The sequence below is a fragment of the Phallusia mammillata genome, chromosome 4 (assembly GCF_965637545.1).
Source record: "Phallusia mammillata chromosome 4, kaPhaMamm4.hap1.1, whole genome shotgun sequence".
NCBI lineage: Eukaryota > Metazoa > Chordata > Ascidiacea > Phlebobranchia > Ascidiidae > Phallusia > Phallusia mammillata.
Window position 1 is genome coordinate 17561337 of NC_137255.1, and position 25774 is coordinate 17587110.

Here is a 25774-nt window from a genome sequence, read left to right on the forward strand (position 1 = left end):
GCGTTTTGTAGCCGAACCTGCAGCAGTTTGTAAAATTCGTTTTCCTGAGGAACTCTAAAGTTTTACTGTTTTCTGTGCTGTTTTTGATGCACGAAGCTATCTACATACACAGAAAACAACTTATCAACATGATTTAACAGCTATTTGTTTTTATCGTCTTGCAAGCTAAGGACCGGATCCTGTAAAAAAATCTGTTTTGTAACTCATTAAGAATGAAAACTGCACTAAATATTATCTCAGTAATAGCAATGCTCTTTCGTGAAAACTGGGACTGAAAGGGTTGGTAACATGTAACAATATGCTAAATAACAATATGCCACATTCGGCAAACCAGCTTTTTTCATTTTTCAGTTTTGGGACAATAATTAAAATGCATACACGTTTGACTTTGTATATTTCAACTAAATAATTATAGGCCCCCTAGACTCTCATGGGGCCCGGTGCGGTGCAGCGCCTCTTGTGGGGCCTGCTTTCAAGTGCTTCTAAAATTTGAGCAATTTTACGCATTAACTGAAAAAGATAATGGCACCCACAAATGCACCTTTAAAAACGTTGGTCGCATTGTAAGCTAGCCAGATACAAAGAGCCTGTGTGTTCACTTAAAAAATCGCAACATTCGGTCTTCGAACGTCATAAAAAAACTATAAACCCAACCGAATTTTGAAATCAAAACGAACAAAAAGTTAAATAACTTATTCTTAAATGGTCAGATTAAACTATATAGTGCAATGTGTTTGCATAATTAACATAATGGTTTGGGCTATTAGCCTATACCTAAAACGTTTAGGCAGTGTTTTTCAAAAATTTCAGTTGAGCGCAATCGTCGGAACGAGATGTCCATAATTGAAGCACTGGTAGTACACAATAATTCATAAAGTGCAGCCCCTAAATGCTGGTCAGATTAAATTTTAATGGTATGGCTACTTTAAAACACAATCCTACCACATGTAAAAAATACTGGAAACCATAGGTAATTTCCATAAGACAAACAAAAATATTGCAAATTATTTAACCTGGAATCTCAACTAAGATATCTCTGTGCGTTTCTCAACTAAGATATCTCTGTACGTTTGATTTTGCTTTGAGTTCTCTCTTTGCTGTGTTGCAACAGTCTAAAGTTTAGAGCATAGGTAGCCTACTTTTCTTTTATGCAAATGTATTTCAATATTGCCTTAAAACAACACTACAAACAGAATGTTGTAACATAGTTGGCCAAACAGTTACTGTTTATATAGGCCCTATAGCAGTGGTTCTCAAACTTTTTTGACCGCGACCCAAATCTGGGTTTTATGAACATCTCACGACCCAAGCCTCAAACATCCAAAAATGTATTAACGAGACGGACTGCAATTACGTCGCCGCATAGGTGTCTGCCCATGTCAAAATGGCTGCAGGCTTAATGAGGTCGATTCGTTCGACAACACTACGTAACACACATTGTGGCTTTACAACGCCATGGCATGATCATTGATAGAAGTGACACCCAAATCTAAAAATGTTTCCTTTAACAATAACTGTTACATCTCCCGTTTAGTTATGCAAGATTAACTTGTCCTATTATTTTTCGTGCAATGACGTTATAATAAAATTAAAAGGCTATTGTCTGTATGTTGTAATGATTGGGTAATTTTACTGTACAACGTATTCGAGTAAGGCGACTATATTTCTACATTAAGTAAATCCGTTTGTGTTTACTTAATGCAGTAATAGTTCGTTTGGGCAGAATAGAATCACCATTGCGCGACCCATTTTTTGACCTTGTGCGACCCATGTTTGGGTCGCGACCCATACTTTGAGAACCACTGCCCTATAGGGTCACGCAAAAAGGTACAACACACATTTTGAAGCATGTTCCATTTGTGGACATCACCTATATTTGTCACTATTTAGTGCGTTTACTTGGATTCAAGTTCCAAGTGCTTGTGGTTCATTAAACACATTCACAATTTCTTCTGTTTTCAGTGGCCATGTCTGCAAAACCAAATAAACCCCAAAACGAGCATCTGAACCATTGTAACAAGGGTGCTGACCAAAAAAAAATTTGAACGATTGAAATATCCATCCCCTTTATCTAGAAAGTTTGAATTAAATTGTTTAGGTTATAGTGACTAAAAGAATTGTTTTCGCTTTTAAAACAGGGGTTATACTTTTAAAGCAGCACCCCCGATATCAACGAGTCGTCACCGCGAACACACGAGAACAACAACAAAACCATCAAACTACGACGAAGCGTTTTGGGCCATAGAGTCTGTCATGTCGTTTTATGCAGTTTCAATATTTAAAATATATGCTACTGTAAATACAGTAACTAAAATCCCATCGTTCATTGCAAATATTTTAAGTCAAAACGTCGGTCCAAATCATCGTTTTTCTTCTTAGTTTCTCCTGACATAAAACAAAAGACTTAGTAAAGGGATTGGTCAATTTATATGGCAAGACAAAGTTACAAAACAAAGCGATGTGTTCTTTATGGGGATTAAATGAAAATTGGGTCTGTTTAAAATCACTTTGGCACCAATACATAACCATTCCATAAACTGGAAATTGTTAAATTTTGACACAATACTGACACTAATGTGGTCATTAGGCAAACACGATTATAGACCTGACAACTGCAGGTGGCTCTCCATTTTAAATATGCTATGTCATATTTGATGATTTACCTAATATATCATAAACTAAAGGAATGCTGGAATTTATTCTTTCCAACCCTTGAATTTATTGCCTACTTTAACATAACTAACACCACACTTTGTAGAAAGTAATACAACTAACTATTTAAAAATTAAATTTGTGTGTGAACCTTAGGCACCATTACTTTGCTATGATTCAACATTAATTTTGTTTGAGCCAAGCAATTTAGATCCAAAACTCATTGAAAAGAAGGAGAAGGTAATTATGACAAATAGGTTATTAAAGCACTTACCACTTTTAATGCTGTCATGATGTTGCTGCTTTTACTTTGAGTAAATGTATGTGTTCGTTTTTGTCGTAATAAAATAGGCGTGGAACTTTTGATGTGTCTAAATCCCTGTACTTCAACTTGTGTGCATCTATTAAAACAGTAGAAAAAAATAGGTTAAGTTTAAATAAATTTCATTGGAAGAAAAAACAGCAGTATTTTTTTCATTTTAAAATTAACATTAAGTTAAGCTGATGACAAGTCATGAAGTATTTTGGTATTTGACACAACTTATAAAGTTTGACAGATAAATTTTGAGTTAAATGTAAGTCTTTTTGTAGGTGTTCAAACTACAAAAACAGTATATTTCAGCAAGGATCAGTACTGTTTTACCCAATTCATGCAGAAAGCATTTGTATGTCTGTGGGTTCCGCTCTGTTATTGCCATGAATACTGTCTTTTGTTTCGATTGGTTCATGAAGCATGCAATAGATATCACAAGGTCAGAAACCAAATCGGGGTCAAATACAACATCTGCAATGTAAGAAATGATACAGATCTCTAGCAGCACCTAGTGTTGGTTGGATTTCAATGCCCACCAGTCTACAAAAACCAGAAAATTATTTCAACATGTTTGTTTTTGCTGAATCGTTTCCTTCAAGTGGTATCACATGGCATCTGTGGTATTTTGTCCAAATCATACCAAAAAAGTAAATGTAGTACATCACATAAAATAACAAACCACAACGACTCAACCAACAGTTTATAAAATCTTTAGGAGCTCACAGGTACTAATGTTATGAGTCAAATGATAAAGAAAGAACTGAATAATGGCTATATGTACAAGCTGTAATCATTTAAAAAAGAAAAGCAGGAAGAAAAACATTGTGAAATCCAAGCATGGCCTCCAAGAAAGTCAAACTAATCATAGACCATGATTACATGTTAAATCTTATGTCATTTTTTTACCAGCAGCAAGAACATAATCTGGCATAAAATCTCTGCAATCATCAAGTTTTCCCCAAACATGCTCTGCAATTGTATACCTTTCTGAAAACAAAACAAGTGGAGATTCTATTATCATGTGTACATTTAAATGTAAACAACCAAACAGAAATTTTAAATTAGAAAGTTAAACCCTTTTAACTAATGCAGTTGTGCAGTGTTTTTGTTCCAAAAACAAGAGACCTAATAACCTGTATGTACACAGGATTTAATTAAACCCAAACACAATTTACCTGTTTTATAGTACTGTAAATTACCCTTTTATTTTAAAAGAGGATGCACAATTAAGAAAGCAATTTTGGTGTACAAACATACCTGAGCTAATTTGATTAACATCAATATTTTGCTTGAGGAGGGATAACACAGTTTGATGACAGTCGGTGAATGTATAGTGAGAGACATCAGTGCCCTTCAATGCAACAAGGCCAGTAAAACCACAACCACTACCTAACTCTAGTAAGAATGTTCCAGAAAATAATTCTTTATTGAACAGCATCCATTCAGCCAGAAGCATTCCACCCTAAACATGTAAAAAATATTTTACACAGAGTTGTAGCCATGTCAAAGCCAAACCCCAATTAAAACGATAATAAACATAAAAGCTACCATACTGTTATTAAGAAACCTTTATATATTATTGGTACTTGTACTATTATATATTTTTGCTACTCAAAATTAATTAATGCAACATAAATAATGCAAAAAATACATTAAATGGGATGCCATAACCATACCTTCCATGACACCAGGCCTGTTGTTCCACCAGAAATTATGTTTCTGCTTTCTTGCATCACAATGAACTCCTCAGAAGAGGGCTATGTTAAGCAGAACCAATTAAATGAAGCCGATGTAAAAACTGTCAAAAATACTCACTATATGATGGCTTTTGTAGTAAAACTCAGCATTCGTTTCAGATAACAGTTGAACATAGCAGTAATATAAATCCTCACACACATCATTTTCTATGGATTCCACCTTATTAAAGAAAACATATGTATTGATTTAGGAATCTCTTAAACTATTCACATACAAATCTTACTTTATTCAAAATCCATTTCACAAAAGCCTTTCTGTAGTTTAAAGATGGAGGAAATTTTTTAGCCACTCGATGGTTAATAGTCTGCATAAAACAGAAGCTAAAAAAACATGTTTATTACCCATTTTAACAAAATTTGACCCCACTTACAACATTTACAATAAGTTGCTGACAATCCTCACACCAAGCATTGTGGTTTTGTTCCGAGTGAATTTTGCATTTAAGCATATCATCCTGTCCCTGTGATTGTGAATTCTTTGTAATTCTAGTACAGGATACAGATACATTGCATACACAAGAAACATTAAAATAACTTCTGGAAGAGAGTGCTTAGGATTTATTACCTCATTTTGACATTAAACTTGTTACTTTTCGTTTATTCCGACCTACTCTGGTAACCCCAATTAACGTTCGTTGACTTTAAAACCAAAAAAATGCAAAATGTTAATCAAACCATGGGGTCAGTGGATGCGGTTTATTTGGACATTTAAAACTCTCGCCGTGTGCTCTTACCTTTAATAACTCCCAGCAAAATTGTCTTAGAGGAACTTCAGCCAAAAACTGCAAAGTGATTGAAGACTCCATTGCATCTTTTACCAATGGAAATCAACTTACTTTATCTTTAGTGTTTACAACTGCAATTAGTCATGCGCGACCACCGCACATGTTTTTACCATAGATAACTTAATGCCTTTTGTCACATTCCTAAGTTTACAAAAGTGTCGGTGCTTTTTTTGATGTTACACTAAATAATACTTACTGTTTGCACTGCATTAGGTTTTACTTTGCTACCGACTAAAACTGTTCTGAAGCTTCTGTGGCTCTGCTCGTTTGTTGAAATACAATCTCACTCATACAACTTTATGATGCTTCCGAAGACGAGCTAAGAAAAAAGCACCTCTAACATACAGCTTTATATGCTTTGAAAAAAAGCTAAACAGAAGATATGCATCTAAACAACGCAGGCGGTTAACAAAATGCAAAGTACAAAATTATAAAAGCAAATCAATTTACCAATACTTTCCGCACAGAGAAAGACATTGCAGGCGATAATTATTTTGACGATAAAGACCAAGCAAAATATAAAAACATCACACTTTCAAGTAAGAATGTCACGCTTTCTTTACTATTTTATATACAGTGCACAGTCAATTACACAAAGTGCTAAGAAATTAGTAAATGGTTTTTAGATATATATATTTTTCACCTAATTCTTTGAAAAAAGGGAGGCAACTTTTGAAAATTTTACCAAAAATTATGAAACGTACACATTCAACCTTTCTCGGCGTATAATGAAGATTACTCGGCTAATGGTATACTTTATCTTCTCCATAATGTTAGCACAACCAAAAAATCGATCTAGTGGCATTGCAACCCTTTAAGTTAGTGACGACCACTTCAAAACGTCGCATGAGCTTAAGAAACTTAGTTGATATCCTGCAACTTTATATGTCGCTAACTATATTCGCAAACTAAAAAAATAAACGCTCAACAATATATTTCGCCTTTGAACAGCCAACCTAAACGCCCTGGCCGAACTGTGCAGTGTAACAGTGCCTAAAACACAGGACATTAGAAGCCGGCAATGGTGCCAGTAGCCTGAAGGGAAGACAAGAGGATGTATAAAACCCACATGAGCACGAAAAAGGCCCCAGTGGCGTATTTGGGTCCAACCGGCCCTCCCAGTTCAGTATTGCCAAAAATCTTCAGATGGCGTCGAGCAACCAACGTGCAAATGCAGATGATGGCTGAGATCGAATAAAGCGCTACACTGAAACCAATTTGACCGGCAGGAACATCAAAGTCTCCCCCCTACAAAAACACCACGACATTGGTTATTACCTATAGGTAAAAATCCGTAGTGGCACAGAAGTATAGGTGCAATAAAATGTTTGAGAAAAAAAGATCATGACTCGTAATACAATTTCATTTTAAAAAATTATTTGGGTGGACAATAAACCAACGGTTTTTAAACAATATAAAACAGTGGTTGTTGTTCAACAGAAAACAACGCAAAAACATGATTGACAATATTGCAAACAGGTACTTCGCCAACTGGTTATGACAAATACCCCAACGGCGCTATAACGTGTTGACAATCTGCAATCTGTTAGTGTTTAATGTTTAAGCTCCTAAACCAAGAAGGCGTACAGTTGTTCAACGTACCCGCTGGATCGGTTTAAACTACGTTGGAAATCACAGGTAAAAATACGACGTACCGTTTTAACCTTCCAGTAGATGGCGGCAATGAGCCAAGGAAGACCGAGGCCGAGAAACACGTTCACACTGTTACTTCCCGTAACATTCCCTATACTGTTGTCTGCATATTTCTCTTGAAGAGCGGCGGTCTTACTGGCGAACAGGTCTGGTAACGATGTTCCCAATGCAACGATGGTAATGGCGTTAATAGTTGGCTAAAATAGAAAAAAAATCCGTTTATCTTTTGTTATTACTCTGAAGAAGACACCAAAATGAGACTTCAAAACGTCGCATGAGCTACATGCAACTGCTGGTCGAGCAAAAAGAAGGTTTGTTATTTATCGTTTGAAACAGTTATTTTTTACTCTCCCTCTATTTTCGCCTTAGCAAACTATTCGCAGTCGGAATCAAACTGTAACGTATTTAAACAACATGAAGTTAAAAAGTATCTCTACGTGTCTAGATACTTAGATACACAATTCACGGTTTTAAAAATCCTGACCCGAAACAAATAAGCCAGTATATTTGCATAAAACATGACGTTTCGACATTAAATTGTGTCATTCTCAAATGAATGAATGTAAAAACCAATAAGCGTAAACATATCTTGACACATCTATTAATTCACAAAAACTTTGTACAGACTGAATTTAAATGCACGTACTCGGAGGAAAACATTGGTTTCAATTGATAGTCATGTTACAATAGCAATAGCGTAGTATGTAAAGACCATTATTACCTCGAGATTGATAAGACAGCCGAATATGCTCGCCAGATCACTAATGATAGCCGTTAGGCCAATGAGGGCTACAAGAGCGGCACAAAAGCACGCCCAGCCTCCCCATATACTTGCTGGTGGAAGGCAAGCAAAAATCACCTGCAATACACAAATCGGTCAGGTGTTTTCTTTGCCAGAAAAAAACAAGTTAATCAAGTGCGGTCGACTACACAGTCGTTTAGTGCAGGAGGGCAAGCGATGATGCCGCCGGCGATAAAAGCGTAAATTAGAATTCGATTTGATTCTTCTAGCACATTTCAGCTAAAAAAATTTCGAAACTTTTTTTTCGAAACATTTTCAGCTAAACTATTTTCGAAACAGTTCAAGAGGATTATATATCATTAGTTTAATATAGTCTTATAGCTAATACAATCTTATAGCTATACCCTTCATTGCGCTATATAAAAATGGCGAGAAAAAATGGAAACAGATATGATTTACCTTGAAACCAAATGTCATAAAGTGCATGACGTAATCACCGGCGGTGGCGTTTTCCACGTCACCACCGTTGACGTTCATCGCTTGCGTAAACTGATCAGCCCACGACTGTGAACCAAGTTTCATCTTGGAAAGTTTTAAGTGAGTTTTAGCGACGATGCGACGAACTAAGCCGTCAAATTCTGCAAGCAATCGAAAAAATGTGTGCAAATGTGTATAGTTTAATGGAGTTTTACGATTGCAATGTTAAATTTGTTAACAGATAATTGTTTATATTTTTGACTAAATTTCCTAGCCGCGAGAATAGTACAATTTTCTAACATGTTGAACTAGCAATTTGCACGGACTTAAGAACATATTTGATTAGTTCGTTTTTTCTTCAATGCTAAGAGCGAAAACAGCTAAGAACCTCAGAAAAAAATTGCAACTTTAAAAAACGTTTATGTCTTTCGAAGTGTCGTGTTCTATAACGATTACAAACAAAAAAACTACTTTGATAGCCAAATGGCTATTGTCTCAAGAATACATACCATCATCCCCAACAATAGTCACGATTGTCTTCTGTGTGTGACCCAAGGATGCTCCACCAGAGGCGCTCAAGAGCGTCAGCTGTAAATCATAACATACAACAGTTGAACATGTCAGTCCAGTACCCACCGAGGTCACTAAAACAGGCAATAACAATGCATATCTTGGATTTTTATTGATTTACTAAGATCCAATAACATCAGCGTTTATGATGTGGTCGATACATGCCTTCGTATTACAACCTTTATACCAAGACTCATATGTTTACCGCAATGCTCATCTATTTTTCATTGTTGAACTAAGTATAGGAGACGTGTATTGACGAAAACGAAGTCTCGTATCGATTAGCAATATGTACATCTGCGAACGACTCTGCGGTTTAATGTTTAATCCAGCGACCAAATCCAGTCTCATGGTCGCATTTAGGGCTGCAAACCCTCACATAAAGCCGGGATAAGCTGCATGGGTTCGAAAGAAGGTCTGCTTTCACACGAAGTAAAACACAACCCCGGCTTATGTGTCATTTACTGCATACATACACTGATTTATAGTAGACAAGGTTGGCCATAACTACAACTAGAATGGTGGCTTTCTGATATACTTCCATTTTATATATTTTATACGATATTTACCAATTTACTATACACATCATTTGATCTACACATATGATTGTTTTTGTCAACAAAAACTAATGGGTCCCCACACGCGTGTTTGTGCGGATTTACGGTAAACAAATGTTGCGGTGATTTTTAAATTCTTAAGAACAAATTTTTAGAAAGCGTTAACCCAACAATGAAAAATTTTGTTGTATTTTTCTGCACTATTATTGTCGTATAATTACAAAAACATTAAAAAAGAACGAAACAAATACTTTCAATTTAATCTCTTGCTTTGACCCAGATATTGTCGTCCAAGGTCGGGTTTTAAACACAATTTACGTTTACGAATCCACCTCAACTCTTGGGACTTCTGCCTACAGTGTCTTTCTTGACCAAACGAGCGTTAGACACATTTACGTTTCGGGGGCCTGTGGGTGAACCGCTGGGTCATTCGGGGTCAAACTTCAGGTGGACCAAGTTCAGATTAATATCTAACATATGTCCAAATTTGAATAAATTTGAAGCACTCTTTCTTCACTAAACGAGCGTTACAGACCAGCGTTGAAAATTTTACGTTTCGGGGGCCTGTGGGTGAACCGCTGGGTAATTTGGGGTCAAACTTCAGGTGGACCAAGTTCAGATTAATATCTAACATATGTCCAAATTTGAATAAATTTGAAGCACTCTTTCTTCACTAAACGAGCGTTACAAACCAGCGTTAAAAATTTTACGTTTCGGGGGCCTGTGGGTGAACCGCTGGGTAATTTGGGGTCAAACTTCTGGTGGACCAAGTTTGAATTAATATCTAACATATGTCCAAATTTCAATAAATTTAAAGCACGCTTTCTTCACTAAACGAGCGTTACAGACCAGCGTTAAAAATTTTACGTTTCGGGGGCCTGTGGGTGAACCGCTGGGTAATTTGGGGTCAAACTTGAGGTGGACCAAGTTTGGATTAATATCTAACATATGTCCAAATTTGAATACATTTGAAGCACTCTTTCTTGACCAAACGAGCGTTAGACAGAAAAAAGAAAAAAAAATACGGACAAAAAAAGGGGACCCATAAATACTTTGCCATACAAAAAAAAAACCGCAGGTGCTTCTTTATTATCAAACCTGGAAGTTTTCGTCTTTTTTGGTTTTACGATAGTTGATGATCGGTAACTCGATGTTCTTTTCATCTTCCCCGTGTTCGAACGTCACTTTACCACTCCTTCCAGTAAAGTCCTTACCCTCCTTTGCTGTCAGGTCGGTAGATCTGCACGTAACAGAACATGTGTTACATTTCTGCCCACCAAAGCTTCGCGGTGGATCAGTAATAAGTACACTTAAGTATATAAGCTGTTCTGAGTAGAGGTGACGCTTAAAATTCCTTCATATGCATCCCAAAAAACAGTTTTGATAAATATACAGGGGTCTGGGTCAGATTTACACATTGTTACCTTCCAAAGGAATTAAAAAGGCTATTGTACCAATCATTATTTGCTTTCGAACCGGTATATTTATATTATTTTGCGAGGCAATAAAATTCGTGTACCCACGCTCCCAGGGTCTTGTCGTGGCGTTCAAACAAAGCAACTGACAATTTAAATATGCAGAACAATGCGTGAGCGCGTCGCTGCTATGTAAAGTAGCTATTTGCGCAGTCAACTTGTAATTCGTGACTTCATAATGAATGGGCGTTAACAACAGGCTATAGCTTTACAGCGTCGCATAATACTATGTGCGTACAAGCGTATAAGAATACCGTTCACAAACCAGTATATAAAAGCGTTAGTATTGATTGCAGTTTAATTTCCGCACTGCTGTATATGGCAACAAAACGCACCGCAGGATGGCAGTAAAGCAGCAAAATCCGTACTTAATAGTATAAAGAGTTTCAATATGTGTAAAATGTCAGCTAAAATTGGATTCCTGGTGTTTATGGCACATTATTCAAAGGACACGACTCAAAAGAATTTAACTCGATGTCATCCAGGCCACAGTGGAAAGTTCACCTATTCGGAGCGCGATTTCAGCATTACGTAATTCCCAGGGCGCAGTAGTGCTGGGTAAAGGCCAAACCCACGCAAGCTTCATTCAGTCAACATTAAATAGGTCTGACGTCGTAGGGGTGTGCCCGCCGTATCATTAATCATCTCTTGAATCAACACAAAAGGGCAAACCGGCATTTCGCATGGTTCGTGTACTGGATCGAACGTTAAAACGTAATATTTGCGTTAAATGTCTGACGTATAAGAAGTGCGTGGGGTCGAATAAGGCGACAAACGCATGCATCACACAAATCGAGTGCTGCCGTTTTAGGTTAATGTCACGCACTTTTCTTGCATAACGCAACTAATGCTTAATGAACACTAACGAGAGAAAACCAGTGCATGAACTGCCAAACACAATACTTGCCTATTAAGCTGATCTCTGACCATTATGACAAATAATGATTAAGGTTGTTCATATATCAGTATAAAGACGCGAAATTATATGATATTTTACATTAGAGTTAACGAACAGTTGGACAACACATACATGACAACGTTGAACTAAAGCTGGAATAAAACAAATTACTATATAGTTGTTAACACTTACTTCCATTCAACTTCGACTACTCCATCTGCTCCGTTCGTTCGTTGTATTGGAATGTATGACGTACCAACGCTCTCCTTCACAAGGAAACTTGGCTTGGTAAATTCAACAGTGCCGGGTTCTGGAAACATAAAGATACGATGTGGTTTTTATTCAGTTTCTATGCAACTATGAAGTTTGCAGCAAGCGTGACATATGGCAGTAAAGCATTTTTTGTACATGGCGTATACTTGATGTTTAGGAAAGGTGTTATTTGCAGGCCAATTTCATGCCTAACATCATCTAAATTTCAAATCCACAAATAAGCAATATCTCTATCAGGATCGTACGGAAGGTAATTGTGCGCGTGAAACCGTAAATTGCAAAACCGCGTAATACCAGTTAGATCAAGTACTCGTCGCTCACAATCGTGTGTTCGATCCTTTGTCGGTTAGATAAAAGCGTTTCCATGCATATTTTATACCGGGCCCGACTAAGAACAGGCTTTTACTGCAAGCTGTGTGCATGGACTTGACTGTTGGACAGCCGAAGTTAATAACCCCCAGAAATCAGTTTAACTAGTATTAAGTTGCAAGTGGGCTTGGTATACCAAGCTGAAGATTGTCACATAACACATATCACAAGTTAATTCACAAAAAATGCATTGCAACTTGTTTCAGACAGGCAGCTTGTTAAAATGCCATTAAACCTCATACAAGGTATGCTCATCATACAGTTTGTACAAATCTTAGCTGGACGATTGCAACGCAATTGTCGACGAACATGTGGATGTCATGTTGCACAGGGGTGGTACGACACTGCATTAAAAAACGGTAATTACCAGAAAAAAAAACGTTTGAAATTGACAATTGCCAGGCTAACCTCAGACATACAGGAGAAGGGGCAAAATATGCTAACTTTGTGTTGTTATACAGGCTCTATTTTACAAAACGCTTAAGATAAAGCTAAGTTCGGAATGAACTACCGAAAACAAAACTGACCGTCGTCATTGATAATCGTGATCTGATTGATGACCTTACGACCCAATGACACGTAATCGCTGTCGTCATTAGCGTTGACGTCACCGTCGGGAAGAGAAAGTTTGACGAAAAACGTCTCGTCCGGTTCCCACACATTGTCGTCGATTATCTCGATTTCAATGGTTTGCCGTGATTCCTGAAATAATTGCAATTATTAAACTGTAAAGGATTTGTTTACACAAACCTGTCTATGTTATACCACGCCTTATTGAATTGGGAGTTTTAGAAAAAGACAAAACAAAAACTGTAAGGTTTTGCTTGATGGCCATTAAGTTTTATCTCATTTGATTTTCACGGCGTTCAGGCCAACGCCTTCACGTAACCATCAGTTATAACGTTAAAGCTCAAAGTCAACGTAAAATACATCAATTTCACCTATTGTATGCTGGTTTTACACACTAGAAACGGAGGGCTCTGAGTTAGGCCATTGAGGTAACAAACTAGTATAGATAACAGTAAAATACTTTCGATTTCGACGAACCTTGGGTTTAAATGTGAGAACGCCGCTCGACGCAATGTAATCTTCACCAGCATTGGCTGTTCCATCGATCGTTTCGTAGCTGGAAAACAAACACATCAAAAGGTTAACATAAGCCGGTTTGTTAATCATTAATTGATAGTGAAAGGTTATCCGCAGACGGCGGTGGTCTCCGACAAGGATGGTGGCCATGTTTGCATAGTGGTGTGTCTGGTTTGTACGAAGCAAGCAATCATATGTGGCGTGTCTACTACATACTGCCGTACTGTCCCTTTTAGGTTTGATAGATAATGCCTTGGAAAATAAAATTGTTCTTGCTATGTCCTATTTTGCCATTGTAACAAATTACGTAAGTCGGGAAGCTAATTTTGTTGTTTCTTGGCATAAGTACTTATAAAATTTAGACAATATGGAATTAGCTGCACGAACGCCTCTGAAGATCGTTTTTGTTGTTGTTGTTTCAGGAAAATCACGATTTTTTCCGTCTTATTCATGTTTTTAACTTTGATGGCAGTGCGAAAAGACCATTTCAATAACCGAGAAAGACATAATTTTCGCCAAAATTTGCGTCTTAGTATTTTTGAAAAGGTTTATCGAATTTAAGGTTTTAAACGGGTTTGCAACGAAACCTTTGCACTACAGCAGGACTTTTCTTTAGCCTACGCACAACCTTGCCTGGCAGCAACCAAAGCGTGACGTCGCGGCAAAGCGTCAAAGGATCGCGACCTTACGTACGTACTATCATCAAAATACGACGGGGACGCGCAAGTCCAGCGGACCTTGACTTCACCTTTTGTATACGTGATGTTTACGTGGGCGGTAAATGGAGAACTTGCTGTTGCTCGGAAAACGAAAATTCTTGCGGTATTTTAGATGCAGGGTTGAACAAGTTTACTTTTGGTTATTGTGACTACATTTAACGAACCGGTAAGAAAAGCCACAAAATTTAATTTTCTACGCCACTTAGCATTTTGTTCCGTCCCAAACACTTTCCGCTACATCAATTGTGGCTTGCGGAAGGAAAACAAACTTGTTAATGACGAATTGCGTGCTTTTATATCCCGGGACGTGAAAACAAATCGTGTTGAGGTAAGGCACGACAAAAGTCAATTCAATTTGCGTCGTTACTTTACGCAGGGTTAGCTGTTATTCAAGCGTTTTCTTTGCGTTAAAATGAGAATTTTGGATAACAGTTGGTTTTCAAACCGACTTGAAGCAACCGCTTTCCCGCTACAATAAGTCCACTGTTCTTTTTGAAGAGTAAAATACACAAAAAGACACAGCGCGTTAATATTTAAACCATAAATTTAGCTTCAACGTTTTTTTTTAATTTAAGGCGCGTAAATTTTCATTTCAAAGTGACCAACCCAGCAAATGTATTCGCACTATCTGACTAAAACCTGCTCTAAATAGTAAATTCATATTTTTGGGCCAAATCGATTTCCGAAGTGTTTGTAATAAGAAATATACAGACTGATTTAAGTGTGTGCTGAATTTGTCAGCTAATTTATGTTAATAAATTCGGGTAAAATGTTAATATTTCGACTGTTGCTTTTGTTTCCAATAAAACTGCTATTTTTACACGAAATTTGGAAAAAGGTTTGATAGCTCACATCACGATTTTAGGTAAAAACCAAAAACGTGCAATAATGCACCATCTAAAGCCAGACAAACCTTCCAAAAAACTCAATGTGTGCCACATACGGAAAAGTTTGTGGTGTAAAATAATGGAAAACAATTGCTGGGTTTTTTGATCCAAGAAACCGTAATTCGTTTAGGAAGCACGGTTCATACAAAATCAGTGACCGGATTTTTTCACGCATCGATCAACTTTGTATTTACTCCATTCCGGCAATTCTCAATTCCATGAAACTTTACCGCTTAGTCTAGTATTCGCCCTTTTGTTAACTGCGCTTGAGTAGTGCGAACTTGAACCACCTGTTGTTTTCATACACAGACATCAAGCAACAAATCACGTTTTAAAGAACGCTTTCTGAGAATATTTGACATTGAACCCCACAGCTATAACCTTACTCACTTTAATACGGGTTCCTCTTGATTATTCATTTATCACACAGCGTTTCTAGAGGAAATCGAGTCAATCAAAAACGCAAAAATAACTAAAGGCGTAAAAAGGTCTTCGGGTGCTAGTAAAATGAGTTACACGGTGGCATTACGGAGGGGTTATGTGCAGCACCAGAATGAAACAAAGTGCAATCTCGCGTAAAATTGTTGCTACGAACGATTAACTGTGGTCGTGGCTCCATTCAGTAGCAATGACATAAAGGGGCGTTGCTGAATTGGCTGGACTTGTAGTGTATTAAATTCCAGCTAGAAGTTTCACATTCAAACAAATAATTTAGAAAAGTCCACCAGGTTTATTACAATCGTCATTAATTGCCTTTGCAAATGTGGGAACAAAAGCGGGCCATCTTAAAATTTGAATAAACTGTGCCAATCTGTACAAATGACAAACACTCTCCCCAGTATCGAGCACCCACCTAACAGTGGCGTCCTTGGACAAGTCACCGTGCCTGACCACAATCAGTTTCACAGTACCACAGTTTTCCATTACAGAGCTTGATACGGCGTCGAACTCAATTGCGGTGGTAAGGCGAATCGTACTTAGAATCTGATCCACTTCAACGCGTTGGGGACCAGTTACAGCAGTTCCATTCTCGTGAGCTATATCCGCTAGCTGTTGGACCCAGAATTCGTAAACACACAACAGTTAAAGGTTATGGGACTTGTTTTATAAACGGATAACTTTACAAAACTCTACAGGGTAAAAGTTGGGTATACATATATAGTAAACATGACACACCACATCACCATGCATTGGTTACATCATGCATAAACGAGCGCTTCTATACTACAAGCACAGCCCTGGTAGGTTACAAGCAACATGCACAGACTATAAGCAAACATGATTTGGGTGCACAACATACAGAAAGGCAACATAAAACTTGTCAACACAAATAAAACAGGGTTAGAACCAAACTATTCCCATAAGATATTGGCTGGTGAGTTCAAACAAACTGTTGGTACAACTTTGCTACAAAATGTGTAAGGCGTCCACAGATCATTCATAAAGCGATATTCAAAAACATAGCAGCGAAAAATCCACCTACTGCAAGCTTAAAATTATTCTGTACATATAACGTTTTGTGGAGTTTTCGAGGGTGATTTTATTAACGTTAATCTGAAGCGAAAATTATACGGCAGTAAAGCGAGTGTCATAGGGGTGGTGTTTGATTGACAACCCAAAAGGCTGCGTTTCCGTTACGGGTCGCGCAAACGGTGGGAAGTCACGGCAAACTGAGATCATTGGTAAATCAGGCGATGGCGTACAGCAGTCGCATGAAACACTAATCATTTTTCGTAGAAACTTTGCATCTTCAAATTATTTTTTACGATAACTGTCCATCGGTGGAACATAAAAGATTTTTTCCGGGCGCAGGTTAAAAGGTCAACCAGCATTAACCCGTGCCTGATTACACACTTGAAAAAATTTGCTTACGGAAATCGTTTTTTTTTTTCAGTTTGGCAGCGGCGGGCGGGTCGGGCATGAATTTTTAACGACAGGCCTTTCGACTTGTTTCTGTGGCCGAGGACGAGCGCTGTATCACTTTTACATGCTCGATTGCGGCAAAGTCGTAGCGAAAAACAGCTTCATCAACAAGCCCTGTGGTCGGTTTTGGAAGAAACATACATTTATCAACCGGTTATTTAAGCGTAAAATGCACATTTACTCTCCATCGACTGCTAGATTGCAATATATTTGGTGTTGATTTATACAAATGATAACTATTGGGTTTTGCATCCTACTATGGGTTAAAAGGATGATTTTGCAACATCCTAGCGGTCCACCTCCGTTAATATGATTATTATCACTTATGGTTATCGACCTTTCGAAATAAAAAGTGATACAGAAATTTTAAGCCATTAAGATAATGCAGTTTCTACTGACTCAAATGTCAATTAAAATTGCAATCAAACCCCACCCCTTGACCTCGAGGTTACAAGCTGTACGAAGCTTTCCGGCATTCAATAATTCGATTATCCGCTAAAAGGCGTCTAATTTGAAAGCAAAACTAGTTCACTCCTGTGATAAATCGAACAAAGAAAATTCCTGCTGGATTTAAATTCGACTTTGGCCCACTATAGTAAAGGGCATCAGAGGCCACTAAAAGTTAAAACATTGTCACTCAACAACAAACCAGCACCAACCACCCAATCGATTTCAAGTAAAGCAAGACCGAATTTCAATTTTGAATTTCCAACGGTTTAAGCAGTGCTCAACACGATTTGAAACGATTTTTCACGTTGTAAGACTAAAACGTCTTGTTCCCTGCTTGTTGGTTGAAGAGTGGTTTAAATTAAAGTGTTGGGCCGTGTTTAAACTGGACATTAGCGTAGTGCTGTTTACTGTTGGATTAGCATTTCAATATTTTATTGATTTTGGGGTGGACAGCTTTATATATGTGTAAAAACAAGATAAACAAGGTGTTCGAATTGCTGTGTCGTTGTTCCTTAACCCAGCATGCTTGTAAAATAAACTAGTGCTTTAGTGTAGTCGCATTTTAAACCAGTTAAGCAGTCCAAATCAGCCGCAACCACTTTTTACCAGCACACACACGGCCAATCTTACGATACATAAGTGCTCGCTACATAACACAACCAAGCAGAAAAAGCGCGGCTTTAAGTGTGAAAGTGGGCCGGGTGCCATACAAAAGGTCAAAGCGATTAAGTCAGTTTCAAAAACACCAGTGAAAAAGTCACATTAAAAAAACAACGACCACATTCAACCAAGGAAGAAATCAAATAAACATATAGGTAGTACAAAAATAAAGTTGTGGCCAACCTGCGACGTCGATCCAGAGCGCAGCACCTACACAAAACCACGGTGACAGGTATTAAATGCAAGCAATTTGGCGGTGCTCTGGCAGTCACGGGCGTCTTTTCGAACGCCGCGAGCTACCCATTGTTTCGTGTGCGAAGTGTGTTGCGCTTGTGCGTAAGCACGACGTAAAGGGCGACGCAAAATAAGCCATAATTGAGCTTGTAATCGACTTTCAGGCCTGAAATGGAATCCAAGACGACTTTAAACAGACTGTAACTGTTTTCAAAGTTAAACTTATGCGTAAAATATACATAGGTCTATATTTATAGTTACCACGCATTGTTCTTGATGTATTAATAAATTTAAGCAAAAATCACCACACTAAGGTAACACAAAGTTGTTTTAAACAGTAGGATTAGCCGTCACATGTCAGTGTCGTAATAAACAGTTGTTGGGCGTACTTCTAGAAGGGTTGCTGGCCAATGTCTGTGTTTAACATCAAGTTTATATTCAAATCTAAACAACGCATTTGCATACTAGCTTCACACTAATCACATTTCGTTCAATGCTATAGTACTATTTATATGTCAGCCTATTTGTTTAAAAAATGTCAGTTAGCCCATTTGTGTATAATGTCGAACAGACGTTGCGTTTGTACTCGCTTTTGCACGCAACCTAAAGCTGGTATTAAAGCCAGTAATACCCATCCGGCTGTTTGGGAACACAATATGCGTCCTTCCGTGTTGTAAGCAGCCGGAACCGACATTAACTATGCATGCGTACACGCACTATTACCAAAAGGGTTGACCTTCATCATTGGATTAATAATAGAAGATGACGAAGTAAAACACTAGACTGATAAGGAACAGATGTCGCGCAATTCAGAAATAAACGTACAGTACTGCATTTGCTAATAGGGTGTATGAGAAAAGTCACCCAATTTGTGAAGTGAATGTGTTTATGGAACATATATATATATCATTAGGATATCAGATATTTTTTGCACACTAAACCTTCTTACCATTTTATGACCAGTTAAAATTCGTTTGAATGGTTTATCTTTAAATTTATTAAAAATACTAAAGAAACGTTTTGTCCACCAGGGTCCATGTTTAACAAATTTATAGTTCATCAACTGGTGTGATGCTAAGCAAAATACTATAGTTGTTTTTTACAAGTTCTTAAAAAAACAACCAGTATTTTGTTTAGCATCACATCAGTTGAATGACAAATTTAAATTTATTAGTGGCCTACAGTCTAAAACCACTTAGATCATAAAAAACGCCTTGGTATATTTGTTAGTAATACACCACCCACACGAACATTTAATATAGTGGATATTACGCTCTCACGTAAATGAATTTGGCAGTCGGCAATGCGGGCTGTCGGATTCAATTGACACCGACATCTATAGATATCACAAATCCCAGATGGTTTGCAGCAGAGCCCGGTCGCAAGGCCCTTTGGGAGCATTGACGGGAGATTGCGGAGACGAACTGGTCCTGCAGGTCGCACGGCAAGCAGGTCGCACGGCAAGCAAGTCACGTGATATGAAGGATTCGCATGCAACGTTCCGCATGACAAGGCTCCTTATGAGTGATGTGTCGTTTTAGCGACGAGACAAAAGTGCAAATGGCCGTGCGCAACCGATATTGTGACAATTGTGACATTCACTGGCAGTTGTATTAAAAACTAATTTTATTGAATATCAATAAATGTGTATTTGAACCTACGACAATAGAAAATCGTTTCCAAGAAACAGATTCACTCGATAAACATGGTTGAATACTGTATTCCGCGAAATTGCATTTTGGTTCTTATTTAAATATAATCTATTTTTGGCGAAATATAAGTTCCAATTAACTTTATTAACTGATGGTGTTTCTTGGAGACGATTTTCGATTCTAAGTTATTAATTTAGCAATCAGAGATCGGCAATAACTATGTTGCAGGTTGGAGAGTCTGATAATGTTCAATTTGTGCACTCTCACTTTAAACATACTCAAATGCGAAAACTTAGGATCTTTATTACTAATATACGATGTGTTAATAAGTAGCAATTTGTATGCGCAATTAGTAGTTCCTTATTGTGTCATCTTCTGATTAATTGTTGGGAGTGGTTTGCTTACACTCGCAGTCTTCATACATGGGGTTTCCACAGGTGCTTTGAGGCATTGTTTTGCAGGAAATACACTTGACGTATTTAAATAATAGTTATGTTTTTAAACCGGGCTAGAAACTTACTTTAAGTCAATGTTATTCACCCTGCATACCCGTACAGTACGCTATGCACCTGTTTAAAAAGGTTCGAATACCAGCAGATACAAAATCCTAACATGCATAGAGAGCAAACGTTAAGAGCGCCTACATTTTATGGTGTACAACATTCTTATTGATAACACATCATATTGTCATTATAAACTGCAGCGTAGGGCCGTATATACTCGTTTCAAGGTCACAGCCTACCTAGGAAAGACCTTCTTGCTGCGCATAGGTACGCAGGCGCATCATACATTAATTATGAGACGCTTCAGTGCGCAGATTATATGATCTCCGGCGACCAGTAAATTTGCTTAAGACAGAAAACCTTGGAGCTACTTTCTCGTGTAATATTGAACAAACACTGAGCTCCCGGGATCGTAAACCACCGCAACGGTGTAAAATTTCGACAGAAGTCCGCTGTTACGCACCCCTACTTACAAATCATAAACGTGTTTTAGTTGTTCTATGATTCGGGCGTTTCTAATAGTTCAATTGTACAGAAAGAACTAACATACAATGTTGAGTAGTTAGTCCAAATAAGAAAAAAAGAGTGTCACATGGTGTTGTAGTTTCTGCATTAATTTTATCAAGTACACATCTACGATCAATTACGCCGCTTGCCTAAAAAATTAAAACCTAATAGCGCCAAGCAAAGCGTATTAATTATATAGGCTAGGTTGATTGCAGGCTATGTAGGCCTCAACAATACTGAGTGACATTTAACATAACAAACGGCCGCGGAAGCGATCAATGCGCTTCCACATGATGCATGGCGTTCCGCTTCTACCCTGCTAAAGCCTTAACTTCTTTTGCTTCAGAAGTACTGCTTTTGAAGCCGTTTAATCTTAACGGTGTGCGACACACCACTTGCATAAGCTCTTGATAGCTAATGCTCTTCCAATACAGTGGATGCGTTTTGTGATATGTGGGTTCAGGTTCATATCACGTTGGTCGTGGGCTAAATGGTATGGTCCAATTACCAGCGATCGCGCATTAGCAAATGGCGAGAAGCGAACAATTGAACGAATGTGCTGATTCCGCATCTCGTGTGCTTCATACAGGTCGCAGGTCCTACCATGTTAGCTTGGACAGGCAAATTACCACAAAGGGGGCAAGCGGACCTTACCTTTTGCAGGTTTTCGTTGAGACGAGGCTGTATTCGTTGTCCGGCAAACAGGTCACGTGATGCTTTGACCCGATACCAGGCACGACTGTGCGGCGTTTCGTCCTGCAACAAAACTCGTATGATGAGTACCGACCGACAGGTTATATTGGGCTGTGACATTTAAGAAGATATCACATTGACAATTATAGGACAAACTCGTGCATCAGACGCTCGTACACGCACAGCAGCCGGCGTTCAAGTCTTAATTCAGATCGATACAGCAAGCAAAACGGTATTGCTACTTCATTTTAAAGTCTGTCACACACAGCTTCTGCGGCCATGGGTGATTTATAACCTTTGACTCCTTATTAAGTATGTTTGTCTGTCAAAAAATAATTATGTCTACTGTGACAACAATAAGGAATGCCAATGCATTTTTAAGTCTCCGGTACCTTGTAACGAGTTAAATGTATATTAAAAAGAAAAAAAAAACATAAAAACACAAACCCAACAAGTGTCAATTTAACTCCTGCTTGGTATAACAGTACAGGTGTAGAGCAGTATAAGATCCGATACTACTTATTAGCTGCAGGTTGTAGACTCGAGCCTTTTTTATGAATAAAAAACTTTTAAAGAGAGGTTTTAGAGAAGGAAAGCTCAGATGACTGACAGCTGACAGGTAAAGAGACACGGTACTCAATCTTAAGTAAATCAAGTAGATTAAACAGGCTCGTGTTATCCCAAATGATAAAAAACGCTAACATCGGTACACAAGAGTCAAAGCTAACCTGCAACTGTAGTGCAGCGATATTGGAAGCGTCATCCTCGCTTAGTTTTTCTGGTTTGTCTAAGGTTTTCATGAAAGCAGAAACGACATCTTTCATTCGTTCGTCCTCGGTGGTTGGTTGTTTCATCAAGGCAGTGTCCTCAGTAGCGTTTCCTAGCTCTGTTAGATGTATAGAACAAAGATTTTAACGACATTGATGACAAGCACCAATTTAGTAGCACTGTAGTAATGTACCCCATGTGTGCTTAGTTTAAAACATGACATTTTTAACTGAATAAGCTCGTACTGCAATTGTATTATATTAAAACGCTTCGTATAATCACAATACAGACTTTAAATAATTGTTTTTAGACCAAAATAGATTTAGCAATATATTACGTAACAGTGTAGTTGCACTGGTATCATGTGAAGCTTATTGTCAAATGTATTACCAACTAAGCCCTTTTTGAAAGCTTATGGCATCAAGTTAATGATATGAACCAAAATCAATGCGGATTCCATTTCTTTCCAACGTCGGAATAATCAATAGACGTAGGATACAAATCAATTTCTTAGGACCTAAACTTGGCCAGGCTGTATAAGAATTCAAATTATCTGATACTTTGCAAAAATGAAAGAAGCCAGACTATACATATTAGTGCTAAAAGGTTGCAATGGGGGTGTTGGAATAAGGACGAAACATGCGTTCAAAGAAACGAAATCGTTAATAACTAGCTAAAAACAATTATGCCATCACAAACGAACCGATTTCAAGGCGGTCGTCTTTGACCTTCTTTTTTCCACAATAGTCCTTGTCAGCGAGAAAGGCCAGCATCACAAGTAAGGGAAAAAACGCAAACGTGATAACTGCCTCCCAAAGCTCAATCTGGGGGGTAAACAAAAAAATGTTTGTACGATTAAAAAGTGGGATAAAATAATCCACAATGAAATAACAATCTTAGCATCATTGATAAGCAATAAATTGTTAAGCTAAATTACTTAAACAAAGTCGCGTCATCCGTTTCAAAACAGGTGAACCAATGTGTCAAGTTTTATTTTTTCTATTTAACTGTATTATTGTTTGCCAGTTATCACAAATTTTGAAACATCAGTGCATAGATACTTAGCCTGTTCTTTGCGAGTTGTTGCAAACAGCGGGTAAATTGAAATCATAACGGACGCACGCAAAAGATATTGAAGGAAGTTTTGCTCAGCGTCGCCAAATTACCGTGAAAAATTGCGCCGTCTCGAATATCACCGTATCTATGAGCGATTACAAACGGGACGTGAAGGGGATATTCAACATATATACTGTTCAATATTTATTTACCAACAAACCGATGTTTAAAGCAACCGTAAAATAAAAATAAAATGTTTTAGATTAAACTATGTTTGCAATTGAATAATCATAAAATTTATGCAATGCAAACATAAGTTTTTATACTATTTAATATTTGCAAGATAATCGCTTTAATAGTTGCAGTGTGTCCCTATCGATTAAGGACAGCTTTAGGTCGCCGGCTTTTGACGAAGTCAACCGGTCGTCAAAAGAGTTCGAGGTTGTAATAAATTTTGCGACTGCAAACACAAATCCCAAACGAGCTAGCACCTACAATGGGAACTGTTTGCTTTACCACTGCGTTCATTTTGCGTGACAAACGACGGTGCGATAAATGAACCTACATACTACAGTCAGTGTTGTGATGTGACGTCAACACACACTGTTACAGCACTCGAAGAATGCGGTGAACGCCCAAGGCAAGTATGGACAAGGCATGACCGGAAGAAACGATAGCCTGTTTGGGATGGACTGACTGATGCTTTGACAAGACACTTCTTCTCTTGACTTTTATGTACATACCATTTTCAGCTCTGAGAGATGCCCCTGTATACTTACATGCCAAGCATAATAAAATCTTTGCTTTATCAGCAAGGGTTCTTAATTGCGTTATATATTCTTGGCTGATTACAAATAAAGAATATCGTGGAAATGAAAAACATCTTTTAAAAGTTTCATAAAAATTACCTTGTTTTTGGATGTACCCAACAAGACAAAGTACAACCAACCATAGGCGAATACAGAAAAGAAGGCTGTAATGCCAAAGACCTTCATCCTTTTAACTTTTCGAAATTCACCATCAGGAATTCCCACCACACACACAGCAATAATAACCATAAGGTTGAATGAGGCAGAACCCACAATGGTTCCTAAACAGAAAAGGACATAGAAAAAAGTATTTAACCAATATACTGCAGCATTAGTGATACTCTAGCTGCGATATATATTAAAATTTGGGCTGCACATACTTATCAGGATACAAACTTAGAAATGCTAATATTTTGTGTAATACAAATTGAAAAACCAAGTATGCCTAAAAGTTTTACATCTCTACCTGGACCAAGAGCTCCTGCGTGGAAGTTATTTGAAACAATCTCAATGATTGAAAGAAGAATCTCAGGGGCTGAAGAGCCAAGGGCCATTAGGGTTAAGTTAGCAACTGTGTCATTCCAAACCCTCACTTGAACTATTTCAAAACCTTCCTCTTTGTCTGGTCTTGCCACTTTTACCTGAAAGTCATGAAAGTGATCAGAACCATCTGGTATGTTAGGTTTTGAACACTTTCGCTAAAGATTCACTAATCCTTAACATAGTGATTTGACCATAAATGTTTGCATAATTTAATAACACATAAATAAACAAAATTGTTAAAGGTTTGCTTCTTGCAAAAAGTTACACTGAAAAAATGAGCAAGAATTGTCATTGGCATTTTTGAAGTTGTGATGAAACAATTAAAAACCCACATACCTCAGTTGTTTTGCTGGTGATTACTTCAATTGCACACATGAAAGTATCGGCAATAATTGCAACTGCCATAAAGCTCCATAGTAATCCAATCAGGTAAAGAATAGCACGAAATTCAATACTCCATATTGACTCATTGACCAAAGGCAATATAAGGCCAGAGTTACATTTAAAAGTGGCATTCAAACAAGTCCCATTTAAAGACATTTTTGTGTTAATGCTGTTCAGTTAAGAAAACATCTAAAATGCAAAAAAAGCTTTTAAAGTCCTTTATTCAAACACACTAAAAACATGATTTCTATAACAAAAAAAGATACTTTAGTGGTGAAAATATATTTTCCAGCAAATACTTTACTGTACAGATGCAGAAATTATAAAGTAACTTTCTATTGTTTACGGAACACTCTCCATCATTTAAATGCTAAGAAAC

General features: G+C 37.7%; 2 protein-coding genes across 2 annotated transcripts; both read right to left on the minus strand.

The window, feature by feature from the left end:
* Window positions 1-1139: 1139 nt before the first annotated feature.
* LOC145224445 (protein-lysine N-methyltransferase EEF2KMT-like) lies at window positions 1140-5737 on the minus strand. Its single transcript, XM_080090935.1, has 10 exons — window positions 5457-5737; window positions 5094-5183; window positions 4947-5027; window positions 4781-4882; window positions 4642-4722; window positions 4223-4427; window positions 3872-3952; window positions 3296-3436; window positions 2927-3053; window positions 1140-2385 (listed from the first exon to the last, which is right to left on the minus strand). Exons 1-9 carry the CDS (start codon window positions 5526-5528, stop codon window positions 2941-2943), a joined length of 966 nt encoding a protein of 321 aa, XP_079947061.1. The 5' UTR covers window positions 5529-5737; the 3' UTR covers window positions 1140-2385; window positions 2927-2940.
* Window positions 5738-5838: 101 nt separating this feature from the next.
* On the minus strand, window positions 5839-25589 carry LOC145224442 (sodium/calcium exchanger 3-like). Its single transcript, XM_080090930.1, has 17 exons — window positions 25348-25589; window positions 24935-25109; window positions 24568-24749; window positions 23307-23427; window positions 22564-22721; window positions 21797-21898; window positions 18430-18456; window positions 16067-16263; window positions 13569-13647; window positions 13049-13223; window positions 12072-12189; window positions 10605-10746; window positions 8889-8967; window positions 8362-8540; window positions 7882-8019; window positions 7163-7357; window positions 5839-6755 (listed from the first exon to the last, which is right to left on the minus strand). The coding sequence occupies exons 1-17, from the start codon at window positions 25549-25551 to the stop codon at window positions 6516-6518; spliced, it is 2511 nt and encodes an 836-aa protein (XP_079947056.1). The 5' UTR covers window positions 25552-25589; the 3' UTR covers window positions 5839-6515.
* Window positions 25590-25774: the final 185 nt, after the last annotated feature.